At 44.2% G+C, this 24,071-nt stretch overlaps 1 protein-coding gene across 2 annotated transcripts in view; it reads left to right on the forward strand.

The window, feature by feature from the left end:
• The window catches only part of LOC308147049 (regulator of G-protein signaling 12-like), a gene marked incomplete at its 5' end in the record, with an annotated part of 37,359 nt that extends 13,917 nt beyond the window's left edge, over positions 1-23,442 (forward strand). For both annotated transcript variants that reach the window (XM_080519105.1, XM_080519106.1), the window contains 15 exons: positions 2,469-2,490; positions 4,447-4,616; positions 6,794-6,886; positions 8,088-8,231; positions 8,804-8,986; positions 9,075-9,225; positions 10,187-10,284; positions 10,456-10,647; positions 11,266-11,339; positions 11,439-11,565; positions 12,514-12,610; positions 12,714-12,772; positions 13,765-13,876; positions 14,107-14,676; positions 22,340-23,442. In XM_080519105.1, the coding sequence (XP_080375231.1) occupies positions 2,469-2,490; positions 4,447-4,616; positions 6,794-6,886; positions 8,088-8,231; positions 8,804-8,986; positions 9,075-9,225; positions 10,187-10,284; positions 10,456-10,647; positions 11,266-11,339; positions 11,439-11,565; positions 12,514-12,610; positions 12,714-12,772; positions 13,765-13,876; positions 14,107-14,676; positions 22,340-22,614 (2,367 nt within the window). In that variant the 3' untranslated portion in view covers positions 22,615-23,442. The remainder of the gene's footprint in view (positions 1-2,468; positions 2,491-4,446; positions 4,617-6,793; positions 6,887-8,087; positions 8,232-8,803; positions 8,987-9,074; positions 9,226-10,186; positions 10,285-10,455; positions 10,648-11,265; positions 11,340-11,438; positions 11,566-12,513; positions 12,611-12,713; positions 12,773-13,764; positions 13,877-14,106; positions 14,677-22,339) is intronic.
• Between the last annotated feature and the right edge of the window lie 629 nt (positions 23,443-24,071).

Raw genomic sequence — 24,071 nt, forward strand, 5'->3', positions numbered from 1 at the left:
GTTGACGGCTTAAAGTGGGCAGCTTTCAGGGGCCACTCCGGCAGCCGTAGAGAATGTGAGCTTTTTCTCCTTCAAAGAGAAGCTTGCGGTGCTGCAGAGCCACCCACCGTGGACCCGTTGGTCTGCAGAGGTGTCAACAGAGGAAGGGAGACAGGGTGATAATCTGCCTGGGTCATCACTTGGGGCTCATTGAAGAAGGCTTGTGTGGTCCGGTCCCCCCCCCCCCTCCACTTTCATACATAGAGAGCGACTCATAACATCCTCCTGAACTTTACATGCTCTTTGTTTTTTTCATGTGTTTTGACTTTGAGGAACCAAGTTGTAAGACAAGTGATTAGTTCCTCTTCAAACGTAGTTTTTCGAATGGAAGGATTTGCTACATGTTTTTGTTTTACTTCCCTTGAACTCTGTGAATTAGAATTTTGGACAGAACAAGCTCGTCAGCTGTCATGTCGACATCTGTCATGTCATCGGTGAACACCATTGCTCACCCGGATTGTGACTGTATTCAGTGTGCGAACAGAATTTAAATGAAGTTGTGTTCTTTTTTGTGTCTCGCTTGATGATCAGGATTTTGTCACATTTCCATTTGAATATCAGTTTAAACGTGGTCGGGCAACCTAAAACATGTTTTGTTTTCCGCGTAGATCTCTCTGCCATGAGAGTAGTGAACAATGAGACGTTACATCAACCGAGTGTGTCAGAGCAGCATGATTTATTGCAACTCTCCCACTCGTGTATCACCTAATATTTGGAACTCCTGTTCTTACACAAAGTAGATATTCATGAGATTTGTCATCCTCTCTTTGCAGTTTCAACCCCTGAAGTGGTGACAATAGTTAAAACGCTTTCTTGTTTCTCTGTTTAACCTGGAAACTTTTTTTGTCGCTGCCTGCGTTGGTCTTTAAAATGAACCGCAGGATGCAAAGCGCTCCATGTATTTAAGGTTTGAGGTTTGGCTGTTTTTAGACCTGCAGGGACAGACAGATGGAGTGGGCGTCCCCTCTTTTTCTCTTTCTTCTGTTTCGGCCTCATGTTGGGTCCTCATTCTACCCACCCATGATTACTGGGCACATGTGAGCCACCACAGAAGGGGGTGGCTTTCGGGTGTTGACGATTGGAGTGGACCCAGCAGCAGCAGCAGCAGAAGAAGCAGAGTTGTAAAGAGGCTGCAGCAGACAATTAGTGGTTTAGTGGTGCGTGTCTGATAAAGCTTTTACATGTGGTCTCTCCGAAAAAGGGAGCTGAGCTTCATGTCCGCGCATACATGACTCACCCACTGTGTTTCAGGTTAACGCAACGAAATGTGGATATCAGTGATTTCTCTGCAAAGTCGAGCGACTTTCTGCAGTTGTGACTCTACAACTTGTCATTATGCAATGGCAATAAAGTGCAAAAGTATGTACTGTTCAAGGCAGGCAGTCACAGCCTTGTTTCGACATATTACCAGCCTTGAGTATTCACACTTTGAGGCGGCAGCTCAGAAAACACTCTTCTGGAAATAGGCTCTCCTTTTCAGATGAATCCTCCAACGCACCTTTTTTTTTTTGAGTGTTCTTGGACCGAACCCTAGGATATGCTTCACGTGTATCCTCCCCCTGCATTTGAATAGATTTGTGACAACAGCTCCACAATTTGGAAAATTAAATCTCTCCTTTTATTAGCTTCACCAGAATTAGGGTTTACCAAAGCCGAGGCAGTGATTTCGTATTGAAGTACTGCCAAGCAAATATTGTCGATCCATGGTACAAACAGACATGAATTGTGTTGTATTGAGCTTTATCCGTTGGCTGTGTTTTCGCCCACTGAAGGCTGCGAGTAAGGGATGTTTTCGTTATCGCTAATCTACAGATTTCCAAATGGCTGAGCAGTGGCCAGCACAAAATCCCAAAGCTGAGGACACATCTGAAGCGGCAGCAAAAGCACCGACTACTTTGGAGTGACTCGAAGGCATTAATCGTTTGTCATTTCAAACGAATTGTCAAGGAAAACAACTTGTAGGCTTTTGCAGCTCTACAAGTGGTGGTGGTTAGCTACATTTTTTTTTTTTTTTAATCCTTTCCTTGACTAAGACTCGTCTACATATGAATAAACTGGCCGTTTCTTAAGGGAGCTGTTGACGAACCCTCAAGTTGCAAGTGTGACTACCAGTACAGGAATGTACATATTCAGGCATGTAAATGTGTGTCAGTGGAGGTAATATAAAGTGGTGTAAGGTGGAGGTGTAAACAGCTGTGTGTGTGGTAGAGGGCGGGGGGGGGGGGGTTAGGGTTACTTGCAAATGAATGGATCTGGTTTAAAGTCTCCGAGACCCAGCCCTTCTTCCTGAAGCACACACACCAGAAGGATACACACACTTCAGAGGGACGAGGGTTATGCCTGAAAAAAGTCATAATTCGGTGTCTTTTCTCAGCTCAAGCAGTCATGAGGGCAGCCTCTCACTCATGTCTGTCTCTCTTTTCTTCCAGTCTGCTGCTTCCTCAGATGGTGGTGAGTACAATTCATTTAATATGCCTGAAAAACTTTGTTGCTTCAGGAAAAACAAAACCTCCATATGATGCTCTGAAATATCAAAGGATGACAAGCTACGCTGTTGTTGTTTATTTCTCATCTTAAATCTAAAGTTTATAACAAGTTTTCCTTTCTACTAACATTGTATATGTCTTTGATTTCGTCCAACTTTCTGTCTTTTGTCTATTTTCTTTTGGAGTGTCTGTGTTTTTATATCTAATTTTCCGCCCCACCCTGCGTACAGGACTTTGTAGTTGGCCAACATAATGGCCTTGTAAAAAGTCCTTTAGTGAGGATGATGTCGAGTCTGAAGGCAGAATGCCTCATTAACAAAGGATGCTTGTTGGATGTGTTTTGGGTTACAGTCAGAGGCTAGTCTGTGTGCTGTCTGCCCTTCCCTTTCACAGCACTTTTAACAGGCTGGCCGAGGCTGCGGTGAGCGGCGCAGCTCGTCTCCTTTCACTGCTGATGTCGATCAGACGCACGCAGCTATTTGCTTTCTAAGGCCGTCTCATTAACTGAGCGGCAAACAGTGTGGTAAACAAGAGATCCCGGAGCCGCGGCTCTAATACAATGAACTGAGGACAAACAAATGGCTTTTCCGCAAACTTTACACAGGCTCACCCAGCGACACATGGAGGCAGACGTTTTAGCATCGGATTGATTGAAAAGATTCAGTGAATGTGTGATTCAAAGGTCATACAGAGGCTGCTTTACTCACAACCTGGTGGTGACGTCATGTACTGTTTACAGAGCTTTGGTTTCACCTGTCCGCAGTCGGACAACACCTGTCTGTGAGTCTGGTTGATGAATACCTCGTTCAACTTTCCCCCATGTTAGCTGGTAATGGTGAAGCTGCGTTTAATACCGGTTGCCCATGCCAACCCGTCCACTCTCTCCAGAATGACAACGGCTCTTTACTAATCCCACTGTGACCCCTTTTGTGTTTTGCTTTTTACTGTGCGCTCCGCTGTCGGTCCGCCTGCAGCTCTAAAGTGGCCATCTGCTGCCACGATAGCAGGTACTGTGCGGGAACAGACCACCAGCTCCTCCGTCGTCACCCACTCCTTTCTTCCCTGTGTCTCCTTCAAACAACTCTTTCTTTTGCCTTCATCCCACTGGCTCTATAGGCCGCTCCTCTCTCTCTCTCAAACATCTGTTGATTCACTCTGTAGGATGAAATTAGATTCCACAACCTGCCTGAATGTATTGCTTCGAGCCTTGACACTCGTATATTCTGCCGTGTTCGCTAATCGAAGGTGCAGCGGCCGTCAAGATAATCCACTTTTAAACGCTCATATTCATTATGCGACTCAATCTCTGTTTGGTTATTCATTAGGCTACTTAGATAATCACGTTTTATTTTCTTAACCACTTAACAGACTTGTTCTGCTTGCTAATAGTATTTTCCCTTTGCTTGCAATTGCTGGCCAAATTCTCTCTAAAGGAAAAAAAAAGTAAAAGAACATAACATCATGAACATGATGATGCCGAGTACAATAAAAATACCCTTTGTTCTTTTAATCCCTCCCCAACTCAAGCAGATTGAAATGTTAATAGTTGGTTGCCAGTGTTTGTTTCTCCTTGATATAAACACCTGTGTTGTTTTGTAGTGAGAGTTCTAGATTGATATAGGTTATCTAGTAACCATATCAATAAAATGAAATGCAAAAGGCTTGATTCGTCAGGTCCTATTCCACGTTTCTGTTCCGTGGTTGTGCATCTTTTCAAACATTGCAATTAACATTTTTTTCTGCTCCTTGCGACACCTATTATTCACACTTGCTCAACTCAGCAGAAAGTGTTATTGTGTCTCTTGTTGAATAAGTGAGAATGCACACAGGAGAAGTGACTCCAGCGTTTCCCTCCAGCTTGAATTAACCTTTCCCACCAGGGCTTTGTGACCTTTGCATTCTGCTCTCTCCTGTCTTGCAGACTATAGTGGGATACAGTTGCAGGGATGCTGCAGCCAGAGCAGCCTGAACAGTAATGGAAGTCTTCCTGGAGCAGGAAGCCACCGTGGGCTTCCAGAGCAGCGTGTGGCCAGCTGGGCCGCCTGCTTCGAGCGTCTCCTCCAGGATCCTGTGGGCGTGCGCTACTTTTCGGTAGGCCGGAGGGGGAAAAAAAGTTTGACTTGATTGAACCTTTTCAGTGCTTATTGAAAGTGTTGTGAAGCTTCAGCGTGTGCCCTGTTTAGTCAGCAAAGCAAAGTGGACACGTTTATCCTTTGGGATATTTTACAAGCTCCTAATTTGAATTCCTGCATGTTATTTCGGAACATGCAGGAATATTTTAGTTCAGATTGGTAAAATCGTGCCATAATAACATTATTACAAGTCCCATATCATGCAAAATTGACTTTCTAATGGTAAACAGTAATATGTGTCCCCATAGCCTGTGTAGGAGTCGCCAGAACTGAAGGAAGTCTGTCACCTGCCTCACTTGCTTCTCCACCTTTTCGTGAATGTTTGCTCATACAGGCAATTCAGAGATTTTCCTGTCATATCATCAGCTGATGAATAAACCACTCCCTCTGGTAGTGGATACTCCCTTTGATCCTCCCACAGGTAGATAGATGACCTCTGCCCTCTAAAATTAAAAGCAGGCGCCATTTTTTATCCTGGCAAAAGCTACCGGAACACAGATTAAAGCATTTACCTTTAGCATTTAAAGGGACAGGCACAGAAACAGCCTGTTCTCAGTAGAGCTTACGAGAGGGACCTTTCGGGTGTTTTCACACCAGCACTGTTTCGTCCCACATGTCTCGTGGACAGACGTGGAGTAATTAGGAAGAAGTAGTGAGGAAGCCTTCATTGATATATGGTCTGAAGCTTATACTGCGGTTGCTCGTGGCTAACCATTTGCCACTCGCCGGCTCACGGGGTGGGATTTCAGTCTGGACCTGTCAATGAGCCGGTTTGTACTTCGTCATGCTTTTCTTCCTCTCTGGTCAGTGTTTGTTTCAAGTGATAGCGCCCCCAAACAAGCAGCTAGTTTAATTGTGTGATTTTGTCCAGACGGCTTGTTCGCGATGATGTCAGGATTTCAGTGTAGTGTTTTATCCGCTATTCTTATGAACCTTGATTAAAAAGAATCTGTTTTCCTTGAAAGTTTTACTTTACTTTGCTTGGCTGTTTGGCTGGATTGGATCCTCTTGCGGGCCGGTTTTGGCCCACGGGCCCTATGTTTGACACTCCTGAGATAGAGAAATTAAAATATCTCGATTGATCGATTCAATAATTTTCACTCCACTTGCAGTTGGGAGAGAAACGAGGTTGAGATGCTTTGGTCCTGAGCTGCCAGGCGAGGAAAAAAAGAAGGAAGGGCACTGAGGAGGTTCATGGACATAAAGAAGGATATGCAAGATGATTGGTGTGAGATGGAAGGTGTTGAAAGTCGATGATCCACTGTGACAACCTCTGAATTGCACAAGAGACGTGAACATTTTGCATTATCGCAAATATTTGGGAACTTGAGAGTGAGAACACGCTGATAAAACTAGTAACACACCCGACTAGCAGGAGTCATCTTGTGATTGTCACCATGCGTGCAACACATTCATTAGAAGTGAAGGTATTAAAAACACCCGTCAGCCCTTTTAAGACTGAGATTATTTTGCCTTTATTGTTTAGAATGTCTTTCGTATAACGCTTCTCTTGAATCGACTTCCATTTTCACGTTCACACCATGTGTGTGTGTCATGGTGCTGAAGCTTCTGTGTAACTGGACTGTCGTGAAAGTCCTGTTTGCCACTCTCTGTTTGCTTTCAGGTAGTTTGGGAATATATGTACACATCGCACACATTCTAAGAGTCCCAGGTCATGCCAAAGGTCAGAATGAAAGGGTTAATAATAGAATATTGGCTTTGAACTTATATAATATAAAAATATAGTCATATAAAGTTACAGCTAGTTTCAGTTCAAAAGCATTTGTCAATACTCAACCTTAGTGAGTAAAGGCATTTTTTTTTTGTGTGTGTGTGTGTTATCATGTACTACTTCCACCCACACCAAAGATGCGTCCTTGAATTTAGCCCACAACACCTTCACAAAGCTCAGCATTACGTCCTGGCATCCCAGAACCACCTCCCTCCTCACCTTCCCTCAACACTGTGCGAGCTGCTCTCGCCTACACCATCCTGCGCCCACACTTGTTACATTACACCCAACTTTTTATTTTTCCTCACTCCTGGGGAGATGAGAAAACGCTCAGCACTTACAGATCACAAAAAGAAAAGAAGAAAAAAAAAAAAAACCCTCTCTTGTACTGTGTGTTTCCACAGGAATTTCTCAAGAAAGAATTCAGCGAGGAGAATATCTTGTTCTGGCAGGCCTGTGAATACTTCAGTCATGTCCCTGCAACTGATAAAAAACAGGTACGTCCGACGTGTGCAGCTATAGACACACATAGATTGTGAATTATGGCATATCCTCTTTTTGCCAACTCCCGTCCATGTGCCCGTGATCCTTTTCAAACACTTGGCTCACAGCGAAAGGAACACCGGTTCACTTGAGGTTGGGTTTATTTCTCTGTGTTTTTATACTGGGAGCACCGGTTTCCTCTCACCTTGGAGGCCAAAGATTCATATAAAATTTTAACTGGGTCACCGAATTTGAGTCCCTCAAGTAAAAGTAAAAAAACATGCGGTTGAGGTCTGTATTCTCCAACATTGCAAATGTGAGTGTGTGTTAAATACCCTGTGAACCACCCCCTCAAAAACGTGAGTGAACTGTGGGCCATCTCGCTATGAGTCAAGAGTGCAAACCACTCTAACTTTTAATTAGTGCGATCCAAATTCTTCGGCGTCAACCTGAAATTTTCAAACGAGACCTCAACCAAGACTATTTGTTTCTCGTGAAACGATTCTCTTAAGGTGAGAAATGGGAACGTCTTACTACCTGTGGTCTGGTTTTGTTTTTTGTTTTGCTTCACTCTCAGCGACGGAGCTGCTTGTTCTATTTACCCAACTCTTTATTTAAAGGGCACTTCAACAATCCAACACAGCTGGAACAATTTGTAATCATAGAAAAAAAAAAAAACAATAAAACAACAAAGTCTCATACTGGGTTGAAGGAATAAAAAATGTTTTTAAAAAAAACAGACAGTGAAGGGGCTTGGCTGATGTGCAAAATTGTAATTTCACAATTTTTTGTTTACATCTTTAAAGTTGTTTTTCTCTTTTTACACCTCTCATGGATGAATCGAGAGTAGTGTCTTGCTTCCGTTTGCTTTGAGTAGAATTCTCTTCTGTGTTACTGATCCACCCATTCAGACTGAAGGCCCACGCTATTGGGAAAAAGAAAAAAAAAAATCATTAATGCTTTCAAAGTGAACCGTAGAAATGATAATTAAAAAAAAACAGATCTGTGTAAAAATGTAGGTGGTGAAAGTAAATTCAAAAGAACAGAGAAATGTTAAACATTTAATTCAGATTCCAAATGCCTGAAAACTATAATGCTATAATTCTGAGACCATTCAGTGATGGATGTTTTATGTAATAAGCGTATATTACAAGATAATAGATGAAGACGCGTCGCTGCTTCGTTTAATTGCCATGGACCCTTTTCTCCACTCAGCTGTCTCAAAGAGCTGGCGAGATCTACAACAGCTTCCTGTCCAGCAAAGCCACGATGCCGGTCAACATTGACAGCCAAGCGCAGCTGGCCGACGACGTGCTCACCTCGCCGCGGCCCGACATGTTCAAGACCCAGCAGCTGCAGGTACCGGCGACACTGCAATCTATTTATCTCATCTCTTAAGTCTCCTCCCGTTTGAATTGTTATGCAGGTTTGATATCAAGCTGCAGATCAAGGTGTTTTCTTGACAGCGGGGAATTGGAGTGCAGTCCGGGGGGGTTCTAATCTCGCCTTTAGTCACTTTGCACAAGCATATTGAGGGTTTTTTTTTTTTTCCCCTTCTTCTTTCTTGGCCATCTGGGTTTGTTTACAAAGGGATCTGAGTCTTTACCAGGGAAATAAACACAAACTGGCATGCGCCCACAAAGAGCCCCGTACGTACTGTACACACAGACCCATAGACATTCAGTCAGAAATCTGTATATTTTCCGCGATTGCTCATGAGCATGATGAAATGTTAACTGCAGGCACTCCTGTCATAACATTCGCTGTGGCCGTACGCTAACACCAGCGGTGGTTTGTCTCTTGTTTCGTCATACAACCGTTGTGCGTCCCGCCTCCCTTATTTTCTCCAACCAACTTCAACAAACCATCCGTCCCTCCGTCTCACCTTTCTTTTTTCCCCCTTTCCTCTCCTCCTTTCGCCACGTCCACAGATCTTCAACCTGATGAAGTTCGACAGCTACTCGCGGTTCCTCAAGTCCTCCCTTTACCAGGAGTGCATGCGCGCGGAGGTGGACGGCCGGCCTTTACCGGACCCCTACCAGATCCCCTGTAGTCCCGCGCCGTCCAAACACAGCGCGAGCTCCGACCGCTCCACCCTGTCCACGCCAAAAAAGGTACATCACATTTTCCAGTTGTTCCAGCATTGTCCAACACGAAGCCAGGCAGAGAGGTCAAATCCAATTTTGTCTTCCGACGTGGCAGGATGTCAGAAAGCAGAGGTCGGGGAGGTCACTGAACGAGGACGGCAGAGACGAGAGCGCCGACAAGAAGCGCGGCATCTTCTTCTCGTGGTCCCGCAACAGGAGCTTCGGGAAGGGTCCAAAGAAGAAGGATATTGGAGACATTAACCTTGGTGAGGAATTATTTGCCAACCTCGTGGATTGGTGGCCAAGTTCACCACAGCCAGAGTAAATAGCTCTTCTGCACATGCACAAATAGATGGACAATGACAACAATGGCGGGCTCCAGAGTGGTAGTTTTGTAATTGAGAATCACCAGTGATGGGAAAACCCACCTCGGTCGTCTGTCCAACAAAAACAACCCACAGCACCCACCTATGGCCCAACATGGAAACTATATTGTTTTCTGTGTTTCTGCCATTTCCATGTAAACTTGAAACTTTTCCAAAACGAAACGGCAAGAACAATGCGTTTGCACTTGAGACTTTGTGTAAACGGGGTCATAAATTCCTCCCAGCTTCTGAATTGCCACAAGCTTCATGCAGGGGGAGGCATGTCGGAACAAAACTGCCCACAAACCACTGCTACGATGAGAAATTCACTTGCTGAAGACTGGCATTTAGACATTTTTAGTTCTTTCCCCCCTAAAAAAGAGATTTTCAGGCAATAAAATACCCAAGACAATGTTGATGTAGTGATGTAACATTTTGATATGGTGCTGTGTTGGTTATATATCAGTGGCTTCAGTTCTATTCTTGTGTGAGTCCTTGTTAGTTTTTCAGGACATTTGTTTACAAGCCAAATAATTTCAGTCAAAAATTTAAGTTATCCGAGTTCAATTTTCCTGCTAAATGTATTTTATGTATTTTCTGGCATATTTCAGGAATAAATAGCAGCTAAATACTATAGTTGCGCTTAAAATATTATCACACACCCTTTGTTTATTCACATGTCTTGTTCAATGCCATGCACCTCGCTGCATGCCAAGATTTTCAAATCAGAAACATTATTATTAGTCACGATATAGCTTGACACTATCTGGGCGTTGCATATTGTAAGTGTCATTTAGGATGAGTGGAGTGTTAATACCTCTTATCGGCACAAATTCATCATTGTCTGCCTCGTTCCGTGCAGACTACTGGGGAAGCAACGGGAGGAGGGAGTCCCAGGGCTCCTTGTCGTCCGGCACCAGCCTGGAGATGGCCACTTCCTGCTCGGCTGGCAAAATCGAGGTAAGATTCCTCTGGCCCGATCACCATGGCAACACAGAGCCCAGTGTCTGGTGAAGTCATCATAACAGGCCTGCGTTTTCTCTTCTTCTACTTGTCAGCCCACTCATATTTTGTTTATGGATCAACACAATCGACAGCTAAATCAACCGTTTGAATCTCGCTTGTCGTTAGGCAGATAATCGGCACTCAGTCGGCGTGTGGGAACGATCGCCCAAACAATGTAGCGTGCTGCTGCCCGACGGCTCCTCTTCCTCCATCACCCTGCGACCCGGCGCCTCCATCAGAGATGTGCTTCAAGATCTCTGTCAAAACATTAGTATCAACATCGCCGCCGTCGACCTCTTCCTGGTGGGAGGAGAGAAGGTGAGCGAGGCTGAGACGTGCTAAGAGCATCGGCAGCTATTATCTCGGAAAACACAGATGGAAATCTTTCTTGACGGAAACACCCCCGATGTTCATTATATACACTGTTAAACACAACTGTGACTGACCTCAAAGTGTCACTTCACTTCACTTTACTTTACCAGAGTCCTTTTTAGACCTTGGTACACAAAGAAACATTTTTTTTTATTATTATTATTATTATTTACTGTGTAAAAAGTGTTTTTTCTTCCAAGTCACTCAATTGATTCAGATTCAGTTGCACACATAGAACTTCTCGGAAACATTTTCCTGGAATGGAAATGCAACGTAAAATATGTGTAAGACCATACTATTGCAAAAGTTCTATAAGTACATAAAAGAAGAAAAAAATTGTAATGAGTTACAGTATAGAGTTCATGTGACAGTAACTGTGTATTTAGCTGCTTCATGCCCTTCCTGTAAGCCTGGAAAAGTCCTTTTTTCCCAAAGCATACATCCAAAACAAAGACAAGCAAGACACAAAGAGAACACCAGCTGGGCTAAATGTTTTCTTCCAGCATGTGCTTTGTTATGCAGCTTTGCTGATGCGCTGCCTCTTCCACCTCTTCCCCCCCTCAGCCGCTCGTGCTGGACCAGGATTGTATGACCCTCAGCTCGCGAGATTTGCGACTGGAAAAGCGAACCCTCTTTCGGTATAAACTGGCTGCTTTTCGTCCCTTTAAAAAAAAAAAAATCTCTTGTTTTCGCTGCTGCTCTTTCACGTCCCCCCCTTTCCCTGTGTTTGCTGTCAGACTGGACCTGGTGCCCATTAACCGTTCTGTGGGACTGAAAGCCAAACCTACCAAACCAGTCACAGAGGTTCTGCGTCCAGTGGTGGCTAAATACGGCCTCCACCTCAGTGAGCTTGTGGCTAAAATAGTAAGTTGTCCCCAAGTGGTTGCAATGCCTTAATCTTTTTTTTTTTTTTGAAGCCCCCGTGTTGTTGACGGGGCCGGTCTGTGCAGTGTGTGACAGTGCCACAGGGTGGAGTAACATGGTCAGGGGAGGGAAAGAACCGCATCCTTTTCCATCCCTACACGGTGGTTAAGCACTGTGACTCAGCCCAGCCTGCTAAGACGGAGCAGCGGGGCTATAATTAAGAATGACGACACTCCTCAAACATGCCGGTCCTTTTACTCCTCCTCTGAACCCCTGTCAGATGTATTTTAGTGCCGTGGGTTTCCAGGCATCACAACGGTATTATACCGTCGACCGGGGCTGAAAGATGGTTTGGGAACTAAGCAAACTCTTGTGTGCGCCAATAGGAGCTATAGGCACAAGATTTATATTACTGTCTTCAACAACAGATCAAGTACTTTGTACTTTTCTCATCGCTGTCTTAGCGATTAGTTTTAGGCTACTTTTATATGAACTGAAAACTTCCAGTGTTCGGACTCATGTATGGACGAGGCAAAAACGCACATAAATCTAATCCTTCATCGTATCTATCAGTACATTTAGTCCACGGTACAATAGATACAATTAATGCAAACTAGTTTGTTTTTTTTGCACATTTCACTATATGTTGCACCAGAAGGTTTCATTAAAATTGACTTTTTGTTGTAATTTTTGGTGATAATTGTTAGTTTTTGCAATAATATTAACATTCTCATCACATCTGCTCTACACCACATCAGAGAAAAACTTTAAACGTTTAAGTCTAAAGGTTGTTATGGCACTATTCTGCTGGCCGCTCCAGATGAAATTGGACTTGAAGCAGCTCCTGAACTGAAATGAGTTTGACACCCCCGATCTACATCCTGCACTCATGACCTGTTCTTGATCGAAGAGCGTGAGCTGATGCTCTTCGTTTCACTTTTTCGTCAGAGCGGTGAGACCGAGCCGTTGGACCTCGGCGCTCCCATATCGAGTCTGGACGGCCTGCGAGTTGTGTTAGAGCGAGCAGATCCGTCTTCAGGGAAAGGTACAACCGATTCACCAAATGTTCGATGGAAAACTCGTTATTTAACAGAAACGACACCTTCCTATTGCGGCTTAACCATTTTTCTCCTCCCTCTGTCATACAGACAAATCCAAGTCTTCCTCTTTAAAAGGCCACCCTCCAACCAGGAGTTTTTCTGCAACAGTAAGTTCCCCTGACAGTTTAAAAAAAAAAATGTTTTGTCCATAAACTGGGTGCTTGACGGTCCAAAGGTGGTGATTTGTACCTTCACTATTTTCTGCTCTGCTTCTGCCAATCCTTCAGTAGAGTGCTGCAAGAATCAAAGCTCAGAAATAAATAATAATAAAAAAAAAGTTCTTGTTCCCTGATTTTGGTTTGCACATCACTTTTAGTTAAATGCTCAAAATAGGGGCTTGGTTTAAAAGTAGACCAGTAGATTTCAATATTTCTTATGGCATTTGATTTTTTTGGGGTGTTTTTTTTTAATAAGATGCTTGCAAAAAAAAAACGAGACAAGTAATGAAACCTTAACGAATTGCTGAGAGAAAAGACTTGTGGATAATTGGTTAGAAATCAAAGTAGGATCTCTGTGGTGTTGATGTTGAACTCATGAGGCCCTAATTTAACTTCTGGCTTCGTGTTTGGGGCTTAAAACATCATTAAAGTGGTGTTTGTTACATATACGAATCACAAAGTTTGGCAAGAGTGAAATAACTATTAAAAATCCAATTGTTTTGATTGTGGGAAGGCGTCGTCATCCTTGCAGCACTCTCTCATAACTCCGCCTATTCTATTATTGAGGCAATGTTTAGCTGTCACTTGGTGTCTATTTTTCTGCTTTTTTTTTTGTTTTTTTGTGGGTCTTCTTCTTGTCTAACACCGCCGGCGGCTGACTCACAGTTCCGACTTTTTACTGCGTCGTACGCGAGCAGATCGTATTTAGTCTCGACGCTATCGAGGTCAGTCAAAGACACACGGTCGACAGATGGACCGGGCTCGTCTTCACATGAAGGATCTCAGTAAATCTGGACGGCGCTCGGCAGGGTGCTTTGGCAGTTCGTGCGCAGCCTTCCGTTTACGACCCCCCCCATCCCATCCCCACCCCTCCACCTCCACCCCCACCCACCCGCCCCTCCGTCCCCTAACAGAGTGCATTGTTATTGTTGCATCTGCAGGGAGATGAGAGGTCAACACCAAAGGACTTTTCTGTGAGAGCAAGCGGACCAGACTCAGCACTCCCAGGGGAAAAGCGAAAACAGAAAAAGATTAATATAGATGAAGCAGAAGGTAAACTCCCCTTTTCTCTCTGGTTTTTTTTTTTTTTTTTTTTTCTTAACTTGTGGTGGATTTCTTAGCTTTGCTTGGCCTCGGGACTAACTGAAATCTCTGGCAGGGTGATTTTTCTCCGTCAGGTGTGAGGCTGCTACACCGCATGTCCGACACAACTAATCCTTCTGTTTCCGTGCGTTTTGTGGCGTTTAAAGCGAGGTCCGGTGGTTTTTGGTGTGTCTCCTCAGAATTCTTTGAGCTGCTGAGCCGGGCGCAGAGCAGCCGGGCTAACGACCAGCGGGGGCTCCTGAGCAAAGAAGACCTGGTGCTCCCCGACTTCCTGCGCCTGACGTCGCCCGCCTCCTCCTGCTCCGTCTCCTCCGACCTGGCCTGCTCCACCCCCGACTCCCTGAAGCCGAGCCGAGAGAACGGCGCCCCGCCCCGGGGGCTGCTCACCTCCGGCCTGCGCTCGGAGAGCCTGGACTCGTCCCTCAGCTCCAGCGCCAACGGACTCTCCGGGCCCAGGCGGTGCCTCATGCCCCCGCCTCGCCACCCCACCTTCGGCACCCACCTGTCCCCCATCTCCAGGCCCTCGGACGTCCGGCCGAGCCTCCGCACCGTGGAGGAGGACGCCCACGGCGACCTGACCCTGGTGGGCGAGGGCGACATCAGCAGCCCCAACAGCACGCTGCTGCCTCCGTCGCCGTCGTCCATGCCGTCGTTCGGGAGCAGCCTACCCGAAGCCAACTTCACGCCACCGCCGCCGCCGCCCTGCGCCCAGTCTCAAGAGGCAGGTGGAGAAGAAAAGTCCACTTCAGGTATTTCTAGAGTGTAATAATCCAGTGCTCCGCCCGTCTGTGTGTGTGTGTGCGTGTGTGCGTGTGTGTGTGTGTGTGTGTGTGTGCGTGTACGTATGCATGTGTGCTCCCTGTGGTCCAAACCTGACCACTTCTCATGATAAAAAAAACACAAAAAACAAACAAACTCTACACTGACTCTGATGCACTTTATCGACAGATTGATCTTGACTCTTTCTCCGTTTGCCCGATTTGTTTCGATTCACCGCGACGGAGCTCGTGTGCGGCTTGATGGTATAAAAAAAAAAAAACTAAACAAAAGCAAAACAAACAAACTCAGATCCACTTGTAAATACGTTCTGTGTATATTTTGTTGGGCGAGTCGTGTTTACTTTGAGGACACATCTCATACACGTTGAGTTTACCATGTGATTGGAATCCGGTTAATATCTACACTTCTGTTGTTGTTTATTGGTGCATGCAAATGTGTCTGATTGCAGATCTTATTGATTATATTGATTATGCATCACAGGGTCGATACTTTGATACCTTTTTTGATACCACATAGGAACTGACACGATGACTGAAGCTCAAAGCAACAACGGATCTACAATCGGAGGTTTTAAACAGGCATTTCTTGGAATTTACTGCCACAGATAAATGGAATCTTGGTCATTTATGGACCACCAGACTCTGTGTTGCCTTTTTTCCAAAAAATCTCTCAACATATGTAAATATATTTGTTGTTGCATGAATAACTTTCTTTCAAGATCGACTTACCGAATTAAGTTTATCAACTTAGAAAAGTTTGTTTTCACATTATGGCTCATATCACATTTTGTCCCTTATAAATGGTGCGTATTTGTAAGTAACGTGCATTTGTGGGATGAGCAGCAGAGTTGAAACCTGTTGAAGGAAAGCTGTTTTTTTCAGATTTTTCTCTGCTGCTCATCCAACACATGCATGCCCTTTACAAATGTGGCTTCCCACTGGCACAGCACTCATTTAAAAGTGGCGTGCCGTGGTATCAAGGAAGGTATCGGCGATCGTTTCTTTCTTCAGTTATCATGTAGAAGTTCAGATATTGTGAAAACCCTCATGCATTGTTCAGTTCAATGACCCATTGTTGTCATAAGACATTTTACTGAAGATCAGAACATTTGACAGCGAGGAGATTTAGCGTCATGTACCAAAAAAAAAAAAAGAAAAAAAAAAGCTGCTTCACAGTGGTGGACCTACGAACGATGAACAATCAGTAGAAAGCAAATGCTGCATTCCTCTCCAACCGAACCCATTTAGTTGAGAGCAATTCAACAATGTCGGTGTCAAAAAGCGTTTTTTTTTTTTTTTTCCTTTTCTTTTCTTTTTCTTACGCAACACCCCCCCACGAAAAAAAAAAAAAAAATCGAGACAAAAGAAACGGTGATCCAGTAAAACATTGTCCAGCTTCACGCTGTGGTGGAAACAATCATTGGAGGACAAGTGGTCCTGAGTGCCGGTGACATTGTTGAAGTGCCTGTCGCTCTTTGTCTGGCTCATTCACTCCCTCCCGAGGTGCCTGTTGTAGATAATCACTGCCAATAAACTCTGTACCTGTGATTGAATAGATCTAATAAATGTTAGAATTGGAAATCACTCTTGTCTGTCTTTTTAAGCATTCGTGAGATCAGTTTTCTCTCCCGTCCTCGACTTTTCCGCCTCCTCATTCCTTCCCTCCCCGCTCTTCTGTCGCATGTCGTCTTGTGCAGCTTCCTCCTCTCGTCGTCTCCCACTCCTCCGTGTCGCCGCTCGCCGTGTGTCTGCATGTTTGTTTGTTTGTTTGTTTGTTTGTTTGCTCAGCCTACCTGCCTGTTTTTATTTTACGACTTGTTTATTATTTACCTCGTGGGTCCATCGCTGTGTTGTGTGAAGCTTTTTTTTGTTTTGTTTTTTTTCCATGGGTTATGGTGAATCCTTTTGCTGGTCTTTTTGAATCTTGGCGATTTCAAAGCTTTGCTGCGTTGTTGGTCGGTGGCGCTTGAAGTGCTGATTTGTGTGTCCCCCCCCCCTCATCATCTGTGTGTTTGTGTGTCTCTGAGATGATTTTGGTTGATGTGACACTCCAGCTCAAATATCCACTTTAAAGACATTCAGGATAAAAACCACAAGCAGAAGATGAATCACGCTCGACGTGTTGTTCCCACGTCGCACTCATGAAACTGACCTCTCTGACCTTGAACTAGTGACCGGGCTTTAAACGGCGAGGGGGAAAACGTACACGAGGTGACGAGGAGGAACCCATGCCTTTCAGCTCCACTCATCTCCACTCCTTTTTTTTTTTTTTATTCCTGGTTGCTAAGTGCATCGGGCTGATTCTTCCCACCACCGGGCACCATGGTAACCTTATCCACCAGTTGACTGAGCTACAGATAGAAACTGTCACTACTGCTTCTTTATCTACCGCTGCTGCCTGTTCCTCCGTCTCTTCCTTCTCCCAAGTGCTAAAATAGAAGCGCATGATTCAGTGCAGCCGTATTTTTAACGCCGTTTTCCACCTTGCTGCTCGGGGGAACCTGCAGAAAATGCAGAAAGTTAACACGCCTCCACTCTCTCCCTCTCGCTCTGTATCTCTCGCTCTCTCATTTTTCGGAGACGTTAGAAAGTCGTTGCATTACGATTTTGGTGCGAAGGCAAGTTCTCAGGTTCGAGGATGAGTTTAGGAGAGAAACACCCACTCAATAGGAATAAACGACTCCAAAATGTTGCACGTTTGCGCGCAGATTGCAACCAGCGACGTTTTAATACCATGGAAAAGACAAGATGCATCATTAGGATTTAAACGCAATGCAGATAAGAAACCCCCAAAAAAAGAAGAAAAAAAAGAACATTCTTCTGACTACAGGTGGACTTGATGCAACGCAATTGATCTCGTAATAAAACTGACTCCAGTAATTTATGCAAAAGAGGAGGCAAAAGGTTCTTCTATAATGAGAGTACCTTTTCTCCAACCTGCTGCCTTTACCTGGGAGGTCAGGTGTAAATGAGCCCTCATTAGTGTGTAAAATAAGCCGCTTCGACACCTGATGTCCCCTTATTCCCTCAAATCATCTCCCAATCACGGCTGCAGACGCCTCCCAGTGCCCACTAGGGGGCGACATCACACAGTGCACGGCAACTGCACTGGAAGTGCTGCTTGAAACTCGATGCAAAGTGTGTTCAGACACTAAAGAGTTATAAACAAGTGCAGGGTGAAGGGTTTGCATGAATACCAAGCATGAGATTACAGTCGCGGTCGATGGCGAGCCCGTCTCCCTTTGCTTCGGTGTTTTAGTCGCCACAAGATGAAAGGGTTCCTTGGAGTAATGGGGAGTCTTATCTTAGGGACGATTTCCACAAGAATGTGGTTTTTAATGGCTCACGTTCAGCTCCGTGCACCTGCGATACCATATGGCTCAGTTTTCCTCAGTCCACCCTCCTCTTCCTCTTCCTCTTCCTCCTCCTCTTCCTCCTCCTGGTGCCAGCTCTCAGAGCCGACCGCCGTTGACCCCAGCCTGACCTTATCACCCGTCCGGCGGTCAGAGGAGTGACTGGATTTCCAAGTTATTCATTCTAAAAATGAATAAAGGTTTTCTTCAAAATCCGAAGGCTCAGTTGTCGCAAAAGAATGAGAACGGAAATCATCCAGATGTTCCAGTGCTGTGTCCCTTAGATAAATGATCACACACTTTTAGGAAATTAGTTAAAAATAAACCATCCCGTTATAAGTCCACCGCTCTATAGAACATAATCTTAGATTTTGTTTATTTTATCATATAAACCAGAATCAGTGAAACACGTGTAAGCAAAGGAGAAACACCTGAAAGGACTTTTGCGAATATATTTTGAAAGCGAAGGACTCGTGCGAGTAAATTCCAGGTGCAACTAGAATTCAAAACCGATTCGTGAAGGTTTCTAACTCGGCATTGTTTGTTCAACACAGTTAACCGTCAGCTATTCCGATCAGTGATTAAATCATGAGGTTATTAATCTACACTAGAAGAAATGATCTCAGGTTGTTGCTACTTCACTTCTAAAGACAAGCCTGACAGCGTTTCAAAGAAAATGACATTAAAAAAATATACGATAAGGAAAACTTTTCATGTTTTCATGCCTTCATAATAGTAATTAGCATTATTAAGTGTGGTTCTTGTAGTTATTTGTGGAACCTCAGAGTTAGGTCTGTGTTATATTTATCACTAAAAGCATGTCGCTACAGTATGAACACACTAATCTATATCTAGTGGAGCATTTTATCGTATTATTGGATATAAAGTGTATTTACATTTCTTAGGTGTCCGTTATTCTGATGGATTTCTGTCCATCGTCAATCTACAGCAGCGGCGTCAAATATGAGACGACAAAACTGGCCCACAAGAGACTCTAATTCACCAAACCACCAAGAAAAGTGTTAATATTTCAAAGGAAATCTAAAACAAGACTGCGACCCGAGCTGAGAAATCAGTAATGCTGCCATGCAAGCTAGCAAACTAACATTAACCCTCAAAACCATGCTGTCAGGATGCGTTTGTAAAAAACACCCAAAATGCAACAATTTTCAGACATTTTACAGTATTTTGCACCTGAATGCGTCATTAAAATTGGCTTTATGTTGAGATTGTAGTCATTTTCTGCAGTCATTTGTGAAAATGACAACATTAATCATGTGGCCCCTGCACCACACAAAATAAAATAATTAAAACTTAAAGGTTATTATTGCAGTATATTACCAGTCCGGCCCACTCAAAATTTAATTAGTTCAGAAATAAAATGTGTTTGACTCCACTGATCCTCAGAATCTCATCAGCCTCACCAATACCAGCCCGACTTCTCTCCCTTCAGCAGCCAGGATACAAACAGAATTGCGGCAAGTTTAGGTAAATTTTCCAGTGTGCTCACTCTACATACCGTCATCGACGCATCACAGGCTCTGGAAATCCCCCGCGAGCGAGATTTCTCTCCAAGTGTTGCAAGTTACAACCAACCCTCTGCTTCCATTCCCAAACATTAAGTGCGACGCCATCAAACGGCGCTCGGGAGATTCTCTTGGAAGGTCAGTGCGGTTCCGCTCAAGCTCGTTTCGCCGGGTTTCTGAGGTTCTGCTTGAGGTCATCTGTTGCAGCTCACATGCTTTCTGTTTACATCTGCATCGGAGCGGCGGTGAATCACCGGCCGGGGTCAGTCCCGGGCGTCCGTGTGTTTGAGCGAGCGCGGCCTCCGTGTTTAGAGTCGGCGGGGCCACGCGGTTCACATGAGAAGTGGAGCGTTTACCACTCGTCATAACGGAGGTGCCAGCGTCTCGCTGAGTGCTTCATGTGCAGGAGAGCCGAGGGAGGATGTTTGATTTAGCGCGTTTCATCATGAGCTCATGCGGCACTTAATCGTCAGGACCGATGTTCAAATAGACCGCGCGTGATGTTGATATATATATAAGTCATCCCGTCCTAATTTCATGCAGTACTTTTCCGTGACTTTGGCATGTGATTTAAGGAAGTTCGGGCAGAAGTTATGATGTCATCAAAGTCGTTGGACTTGCGGCTTCCCAGATTACACAATTTCCAATCTTCCAATTATGTAAACATGTTAAACTGCAGCAGCGTGGAGTTTAAATGTAAAGGCAAGAGAGAAGTCGAATCAAAGTATGACTTGGTTGTAAGTACGTTTGTTCAATCATGACGGTGTAAAAGGACACTTGAATCAAACGCATGTTAAATTCAAGAACCAATGAACACTTGAGGCAACATTTTCTTGTATCACTTCATGACTAAATCTCATTCCACTCGTCTTTTGGGACTTGCATGTGACATCATTTTGCCAATTTTGAGTATTTTAATGAATCCTGGCACTTTTTTTTCTCTAATTAATCAGTAGACTTGAATAATTTGCCATCATTAGAAACAACCTCTTCTCACAGCACGCACACAGAAAAAGAATGTTATCAATATTGACAGGATCGTCAGTTCTGCATGGCCTCCAAAACCTTCTGCTTTTTTTTTTTTATTTTATTTTTTTTAGTTTGAGCAAATTTGCCTCCTTGTTTCTCTTTTCAGTGGAAACTGTGCTGCCTCTTCCTATCACTTTTTCAATAGGGCTAAAATAAATTGGACTTGAACGCTGCTGTTTTGCACTAATGACTTCATTTGTGAAATCTTGCACAAACGCCAAATGGCTCCGGGACCATGACTATACGCTGGATTTTGCCAACCGTAATTATTCCACTCGAAGTCGCCGTCAATCACATTTTTTAGTTCATCAAATATATTAAATTATATATATAAATATATTTGACTTGAATCAACAGCATCAACATGGCCTGGCATGCTAACAACATAGTTTTCAGTCATTACTGTGTAAACGCAGAACTTTCTTTTGAAACAAAACCTTGTCTTGAATCAACTTTAAGGAATAACTAAACAACTACTGCGGCTACAACTAACAAATATTTTAGTATTGGATTAATCAGTTGAATAATAATAAGAAAACATTTTAAATTTCATATATTAACGCCATTGACCATGTGGCAAGAAAGCATTGGGTAAACTCAGGGAGAGGCGTAGCAGCAGCAGCCATCTTGTATGGGTTTCCACCTTTAGTACATCCACTTCCATTGTGGCAGGAGGTCTGAAATACCACTTTTTAAACGTACTGAAACACCCTACCAACCTACATAAATTGATTGAACCTAATGAGTTATGATTTTGTTGTATAAACTCTCCTTCCTCAATGAGCTTGTCCTCATTCAAGATGGCGGCGATGCGAAAGGCCTCGACAGTCGAGACATTAAAGCGCCGTTTCTTTACACGTCTCAGTGACTTCGGCTCTGAATTCACTTTGTTCTGTGCAAAACTCAAGGAAGTAAAAATTAATTCTAGTCAGGAGCGTCATTATGGCTCACGTGACGGACGTTTGGTTGTACGGCCAACCAGCCGTTTCACTTACGGGATGTCGTGTTTATCATTGTCGACTGTGTGTGTGTGTGTCTGTGTGTGTGTGTGTGTGTGTGTCTATGCCCTAGTTGTTTTGGCACAGGTTTTATGCCAGATGCCATTCCTGACTCCAGACCCAGTGTGAACAGTCGGAGGTTAAGAGCTCCACAGCGGTGACCCATCAAGCAGCTCCACGGCTACCGAGCCTGGATGTTTGTCTCTGGAGTTGTTCGAAATAATGTTGGAACTTTTAATGTCTTTCGGTTAGAAATCATTTGAGTACAGACTTGTGTTTATTTGGTCCAGATTGCAAAACAACGGTTCAAGTAAAAAAACGCACCATTTTTAGTGGTTTTGTTTCAAAAGAAAGTTGCGCGTTTACACAGTCATGACTGAAAACTATGTTGTTAGCATGCCAGGCCATGTTGATGCTGTTTGTTTTTGTAATCAAACCAAGCACACAATACGCTATAAACTTTTTCTCAACTATACAACTCCTGAGTCCCAGGAGACTCTGGCGGCCGCCGTTGTTGTTCATCTCCATCTCTGTTTACTCAGCATTTAAAAAAAAAAGTTGCACGTTGTGTTTTCAGTGGCTTCGAGCCCCGTTGACACCCAAAACACAACAATAGCTTTACGTTTTCACTTGAAAGCGTTGCCGCGTAAACATCCACCTTAGACCCATGTATGTGCCCCCATCCTAAATCTCTATCGCCTTTCTTTTTGTTTATCCCCGCGATCAGAAAGGACCCCCAACGCCAAATCTCCTGCCGACAGAGCCGACGCCGTGACCCCGGTCCAGGACGTGATGGACGTGGAGGGGGTGCACCTGGAGGAAGGGAACCCGGAAACGTCGCAGGGCGAGGACTCCGAGCTCAGCCTCAGCTTCCAGGGCTACGTCGCCGAGCTGCGACACTGCCAGAGCAAAATGAGAAGCGCCCAGCTGCCCCAGAATGGCCGAAACCCCCCAGAGGGCAAGGACTGCAAGACAGACCTCTACAAAGCCACGATTGTTTAAAGTTTCCCCCACGCCCGCCCTGCCCTCCCCACTTGCTGCACTTTTCAAGCCTGAGGCACTGCCGACTGAAAGAGAATTGATCAAACAATGGGGCTGCATGTACAAGTTGTTTATTTCCTCTACGAAAATTAACGTTATGGTCATAGATATTGTATATTTGGTACAAATTCTGGCACCCCTTTGTTGAGTTGTAGTATTTTAAGACAGTGGTGTTTTCGTTTTTTTTTTTTTCTTGGTAATAGTTTGCTAAATATGTGTTAAAATATTCGTATTTTGAGCCATGTTAGACTGAAGAAGCATGAAAGTCACTCCGGGCTACTTGTTTCTAACGGGGCTTGGATTACATCCGGTGCGAGGTGTGTAATTATTGCGTTTGGGTTCGGTTGCTTCGGTGGTCGGCGCCGCCGCTGCCCAAGCAAGAGCCTCAATGTTCATAGTGGATATAAGACAAAGGGAAAATATGAAGAAATGCAACAAAACCAGTTGGGACCTTGAAGAGAACTGAAGGGGGGGTTTCCTCACATGCAGGCTTTTGTGCAAAGCTTAAATTATGAAATAGTATGAAGATATTTTAAAATGATAAGATTTTCATGAAGTTTAATGTGTGAAAAAAAAAATGTACTCAGGGTTTTTCAAAAAAAAAAAAAATCACTTCAACTAGTAATCCACCTTATGTGTTGCTGCCCTATTAGAAAAAAGTCGCCGCTATAGTACCGTATGCTGCACAGGACTTTAATTTCAAGCAGGAAGAAAAACCACAACTTTCTTGGATATTTGACTATTTCTCGTTTGTAACTGTCTTCCTATGTTTTCCAGTTGATCCTTCATAGCCTGTACTTTCTGCTTCTGTGGTTTTGAGGTTGTCCACATTGTTGAATGATTAAAAAAAAAAAAAGAAAGAAAGAAGCTTTGAATGGTTGTAATTCCAACTAAAGGACACTCTTGGCATTTTGTCGATCCCTCGCCGTTCTCAAACGTGCATTCCGAGTTAGCCGGCATCGTCAATAATTAACAGTCTGAGTTGACCGGTTTCCTTCACACAGTCGTCGTATGTGGAAGAAGCGTCCAGCCCCCTCTTTGTATTTTTAGCCCCGCATCTGGAAAGTGATTGTTACAGCTGGTGAAAATTAGAGGTTAGATTGCAGGTCTGGAGCGTTTGTCTTGATGCAGCATGTCACTGCTGGAATGCTGACAAGCACACCGAGCTCTTTTTTTTTCAGGCTCTTTGCTTTCATACTTTCTCCATTGCAAAGTGTGGTCACCATCATCCAGGTCTTAAATTCCCTATTTTCCCTATCTTGAAAGATGTGAGGCTGACTTCAGTGCCAGTGCCACGCCTGTGGATGGGTTCCTGTCTAGACGTATTATCAACCTCGGTTTATCTGCATGTATTACAGAAGCTGCAGCTCTCTGGCACAATGCATGTTGGGTGGACACACCTGTATTACGCTGATGCA

Source organism: Blennius ocellaris, assembly GCF_963422515.1.
Source record: "Blennius ocellaris genome assembly, chromosome: 23".
NCBI lineage: Eukaryota > Metazoa > Chordata > Actinopteri > Blenniiformes > Blenniidae > Blennius > Blennius ocellaris.